General features: G+C 41.0%; 1 protein-coding gene across 1 annotated transcript in view; it reads left to right on the top strand.

Annotated features, from left to right (window-relative positions):
* KIF4A (kinesin family member 4A) overlaps positions 1–2424 on the top strand; it is a 326710-nt gene extending 324286 nt beyond the window's left edge. Inside the window, exons 29-31 of the mRNA XM_007957784.2 lie at positions 169–285; positions 1847–1969; positions 2221–2424. Of these exons, the coding sequence (XP_007955975.1) occupies positions 169–285; positions 1847–1969; positions 2221–2424 (444 nt within the window). The remainder of the gene's footprint in view (positions 1–168; positions 286–1846; positions 1970–2220) is intronic.
* Positions 2425–5616: the final 3192 nt, after the last annotated feature.

The raw sequence follows: 5616 nt of genomic DNA, 5'->3' as shown, positions 1-5616 counted from the left end.
TGTAAAATTAATTTGCTTTGTAAACTTTCACTCAAATCACAAAATCAATCAATAAGAGATTATGGTATTTTAAAGTTTTGTCTAGGAAGGCTTGAAAATGAAGAGAGAGTACTTTAAATTCGTCTTCTAACCGTTTATAAGGTGTCTTTCTATAAATTTATTTTGCAGTGTTCCTGCAAGGGCTGGTGTGGGAACAAGCAGTGTGGTTGTAGGAAACAAAAGTTCGACTGTGGCATGGACTGCAACTGTGATCCCACAAAGTGTAGGAACCGCAAGCAAAGCAAGGTAGGGTCAGTACTGTTGCTCTTCACCATCCTTCCAGACCTCTTACTAGCTTCTGCTCTTTTCTTCTACCTTCCATCTTGAAATGTGGAATCCCCTCACAGTTTTTCCTCCCTTTCTCCTTCCCTGAAACAGAAACAGAAACATTTCACTTCTTAATCCCTTTTCCTTGCTACTAGCCTTTCCACGCACCACCTTCAGAACCTATAGCCTTCTCAGGAGATTCACAGGAATGCAGCTGATTACCTTGCCTAAATGACATGCCCCCACCTCCAGACTTGGATATACAGTTTCTAAGGCAGGAAAAGAAACAGAAAAACAGACATTTTATAGGCATATAGACATACAGGATCATACTAGTCCAAAGGTTTATCTGGGACTGCAAGAGTCACGTACTAAAGTAGCAGCTTCCAGAAAGGAAGTTAACCTTCTGACAGCTTGAAAAATTAGTTATTGGACCCTCCCCATGGGAATAGTCACTATTGCAAGCCAAGCTAACTGTAGCTGTCCAACTCAGAGAAATAAAATGTGCCCTGAGAAGAGCAGCATTAAGCAGGTCAGATTCCTGTACTTGCCTATACTTGTGCCCATGGCAAAATCTCATTACTGCAGCTCTCTATGTGATTGACCGTAATTCTACCAAGTGTTGTCTAGTAATCATGCATCATGCATTTCTTTAGCATCTACATGTGACGTTTTACCTTAGGTCTTCTATTAAAATGACTTCTGAGATAAGCATCACAGGACTAAAGTGATAAACTAGAGGTTAGGCTAAAAATTATAGAAGTAGAAGAGACCTTAATGATTCACTATTCCATTGGTTTTTCAAATTGGGTTCTAGAGTCTTCTGATGCTTCCATGGAAGTTCCTTGGGCAGAGGGAAGTGGCCTGAGTTGTATTTGATCCCACTTCAGCCAAAGCAACTTGCTTTTTACTTATTTGCCTATTGGGCTTTCTCTTAAGATTTCATTTGTAAAAAACACTAATCTAGTCCAATCCTTCCATTTTACAGAGAAGAAAACTAAGGCACAGAGATTAGCTTAAGTGACTTGCCTAATCTTGCACAGCTAGTCATGTCAGCTATGATTAAACCTCAGGCTTCCTGATTCTTAATCTAGTGCTATTCCATAAGAGCAGTCTATGATTCTGTAATCATATTACAGAATCTCCTTGTTACCTAAGTTATGTCTTTCTCTTGGCCTCAGTTTCCTTATATGTATGGATGACTTAAACAGTTAACACCTTGTAGGGATGCTAGAAAGGATATTGTATATTGGAAAGGAGGAAATGATCAAGCTTGGTCTTGTTTTAAACATTGATTTGTGATATGTCCTGTGCTGCTTTCCTACCCACACCTTTGCCTTCAGAGGCTACTTCTAAGCACTGCTCATTCCTTTAGGGGAAAAGCATGTTAAGCACTGAAAGCACCATCTCCCTAAGACTTGCTTAGACTGACTGATCAGGAACTTGGAGCTGATTCTTCACTAGATGAAGGAGAGCAAGCAGACTGATTTTGTAATTCTGGTAGCTAAATTTATAGTAAACCTGTCTGTCTGATTTTCAGAATAGCTTGGGCACTAGTGAGCGGACCCAGGACTCCGAAGGCTCCTTCAAACTGGAGGATCCCACAGAGGTGACCCCAGGATTGAGCTTCTTCAACCCTGTATGTGCCACTCCCAACAGCAAGGTAGGTGGGTGTTTCCAACTGCATTTGTGTCCATCTCTGCATCTCAGCATCTCTGGCAGAGATTGGTAGGGGAAAAAGGTACAATCAGCTTACTGGGAATTGGGCATAGGCTACAGTCTATTTTTTCCCATGTAACAATCTTGGGGTACCTCATACTACTGGGAGTATGTTCAGCAATTCTATTGGTTAGGCTGGGCTGAGCTTCTGCCTCTAGCAGAGATCTATTCATACCTTCTTTCTGTCCTTCCTAGATCCTTAAAGAGATGTGTGATGTGGAGCAGGTGCTGTTAAAGACAACGACTCCAGCTCCCTCTTCCCTTGACATCCCAGAGCTGAAACATGTAGCAACAGAATCCCAAGAAAATAAGGCCATAGGAAAGAAAAAAAAACGAGCTCTGGCCAGCAATACCAGCTTCTTCTCTGGCTGCTCCCCAATTGAAGAAGAGACCCACTGAAGTTTGAGTCATCATTTCTACCCCAAGTCTGACTTGGGAGATGGTTTCAGGCTGTAGCCAGAAGGTGTTTTATAAAGACTCCTCTGGATTTCTGGTGTCTTACTATTGAAAAAAAGGAACAGAGTGCCATTGAAAGGGAGGGACACTTTGTTGGTTATTGGCCTTCAGTCTCCATTTTCCCAACACCAGACTACTATTCTGTCTTCTCCAGAAGGGTGCTAAGCCACCTATTGAAGAGAGAACCAACTGACCTTCCAAATGACTTATTGGAAACCAGTTCCCAATACAACTTAGCTTTTTCTTCTATGAACAGTTAAGGCTGTCACCTGATGGGGATGAGGCTGAGGCTCTCTTATCTCTGGGTTGTTTCAGCTTAATAAAGGAGCCTGGGCTAGGGTGGAAGCCTGGCTTGGGTACCCCATCCTACCTTAGGAATGGGATTGGGATCTTTCCTGCCTTGACCTCTGGATTATAGGTATTGTAACAGTACCTTTATTGTCTTCCATGTTACAGAGGTAAATGAAATATTTTTAAATGTTAATGTTAAGTAAATAAATAAATTTTAGTCTGTTAAATGTTTAACAAGATCCTTCTCTCTAGAATGAGAAATAAAATTCCAACCTGTTGTTGTAGGAACAATAAGGTCCTTATCCCCTGTCATATAAAGCCAGTGATCACAACAGGTTGAAGCCAGAAAGCAAAAAGTTTATTGAGTATTGATGCCCAAGGAGACAGGGATAATCACTTCTCCAAAATGTCTGTCTCTTCAAGCAAAGGGATAAGTATGATTATACAGGGAAATGGGAAGGGGCCAAAGATCCTCTTGACTGCCAGGAATGTCTTTATTTGCTTTTTTCCATGGTTACTCCCAGCTTGGTGTCCCTCTTCCCAGGCTCATCTTGCTTCATGGACTATAGTCCTCAGCCAAAATCAGTTGTGGGAGAGGGTTGTACATAAGGGAAGGTATAATGGAAGATAACAACCCTAAGAATGTATAATTGAAAATAACAAACCTGAAGAACTCAGTGTCCGTGAAAACAAACAGGAGGAAAAATAGCAAGTTAGTCACTATGATTAAGGTCTATTTTGATCATGCCTGTTAGTCTGTTAAAGTTTTCAGTGAGGGACCCCTTTGGCCATCCACTTCAGTCTTCCACAGTACCCCCTATTTCTGAGATTTCAGGAAAGGGGGCAGTGGTCTCCTTCTTAGGCTACTTCCTTCTGGGCAGGGGCAATGAGTGGTCAATTCCTCAGAGGAGGAAACTGATGAAAACTAATAACATCTTGCTGTATAAGTTCACTAGTATTAGGTGCCTTAAAAAGGAAAAATATATGAGTACCCTTGAAGGTTCTGGATATTTCATTAGAGGCTACTTTCATCATGCACAAGATACAAGTACATATGATTATTGGTATAAGGCCTAAAGTGATTAGGGGTGTGAGCCAAGAGTTCAAGTTGGGGAATAAATTCTTAAACAAGCTTCATCCATTTCCTTGGTCCCAGGCCTTTTGTTTTGTCCATTTAGTAAGTTTATGGGTAGCATCTAGACTTAATTGAACCTCCCCAGAAGTATTTATCTAAGCACTGCATGTCTTACTTATAATAGCATATACCCCACCATATCTGGCGAAAACAAAATCCATGGCTATATGGTTATTTAGGAGTTCTGGTAGCATAATGCCTAAGGCACTTGACTGCTAACCAGAAGGCCGGCGGTTCAAACCCACCAGCCACTCCTCAGAAGGAAGATTGGGCAATCTACTTCTGTAGTGATACCACCTCGAAAACCCAAGGAGGGGTCGCTATGAGTCGGGTCTGACTCGACGGCACATAACAACAGCAACATATGGTTATTTAAAACAACCTCAGCTAATGAATTCAGAGAGCCCTGTTGGGCTCAAATGGCTTTCTCCATGCCCATGGCCAGGAGGTAGATGTTGTCTGATAAATTTTGAATAAAAAGTTCCATATGCCTAATCCTTAAACTGGAAATGATAGTTCTTAAAAAATATCACCCAAATCTGGTCTTGTCTAAACTGGATTAGTTTCTGTTCCTGATATGTCTGATGATGCAGGGTTTGAACCGCCAACCTTCTGGTTAGCAGTCAAATGCTTTAGGCACTACACCACCAGAGCTCCTTAATGATGGCAGGGTTTGCAAGAAAAGAGGTCTCATTTCTTCCTGACCTAGGCTTCTGGAAAAATGTAGGACATAAAGTGTATCTGAGTAAGAAGTGTGAGGAAACCTAAAGTACATTATTCTACAAAGTGGATCCCGGTAAGGTATAATAAAAAGGAAATGAACCTCTGAACAAACAGTGTCTACTTAGAAATTCTAATTGAGCTACAAAGCATAAAATGGCAAAAACAAATAAAATGGAATAAGTTTAACTTCAGTCTAAAGTAATGTCTACTTATCCATTGGTGGGGCTTCTCTTGTAAAGCTACTTATGTCCTTCCAATGGAGTTGCCTCCCAGCATTCCGAGGCACCGTACCAGATGTTCTCTGCTGAGTGATCTCCTGTGCAGGGGCAGTCTCAGTCTTGGTGTGGTATATATACGCTCCTTTGCCACTCACTTTCACAAGACTTCATAGGGTCCTTTCCACTTTTCTATGAGGGCCTCTGGATTCCAAGCTTTCACATAGTCCCAACTCCTGGCTCAGCCGTGTGTAGAGGTACCTCAGGAAGTGGGCTGTAGGGCTGAGAAAAAGCATTAGACTCCCACAGGGTCTATAAAGTCTGCCCTGTTACCTGCAAATATTGTTTTATAAACAGGTTACTTTTTTTCATGAATATCCCTGGCCCCTGAACTCACATCAGCATTGATATAATTTTTAAAACATTTTGTAAGTATTTACACATTTAGTGTTCATAATAATCTTATAAGGTGGGTACTAATATTATCCTCATTTCGTAAATGAAGAAACTGAGTCACAGAGCAATTTTAGTGACTTTTTTAAGGTCACAAAGCTAGTAAGTGACCAAGTCAGGATTTTTTTTTAAGCATTGATACAATTTAAATCAGTGGCATTTAGGTTTTGCACTAGAGGTGCCCATACAGCATCTCAAAGGGACTTATCTTCAGTTTTGTTTTGGGGGCAATTCTGATCCTGAACAGGGCCATGGGGAGGATTTTTTATCCAATTTAATTTAGTTATTTGACATAATTTAGTTATGTGAGTCCTTAAA

The sequence above is a fragment of the Orycteropus afer genome, unplaced genomic scaffold (assembly GCF_000298275.1).
Source record: "Orycteropus afer afer isolate SDZICR_OR568_19922 unplaced genomic scaffold, OryAfe1.0 scaffold00796, whole genome shotgun sequence".
NCBI classification, from domain to species: domain Eukaryota; kingdom Metazoa; phylum Chordata; class Mammalia; order Tubulidentata; family Orycteropodidae; genus Orycteropus; species Orycteropus afer.
Note: the sequence above shows the minus strand (reverse complement) of the source record. Positions and strands in the feature narration are given on the sequence as shown.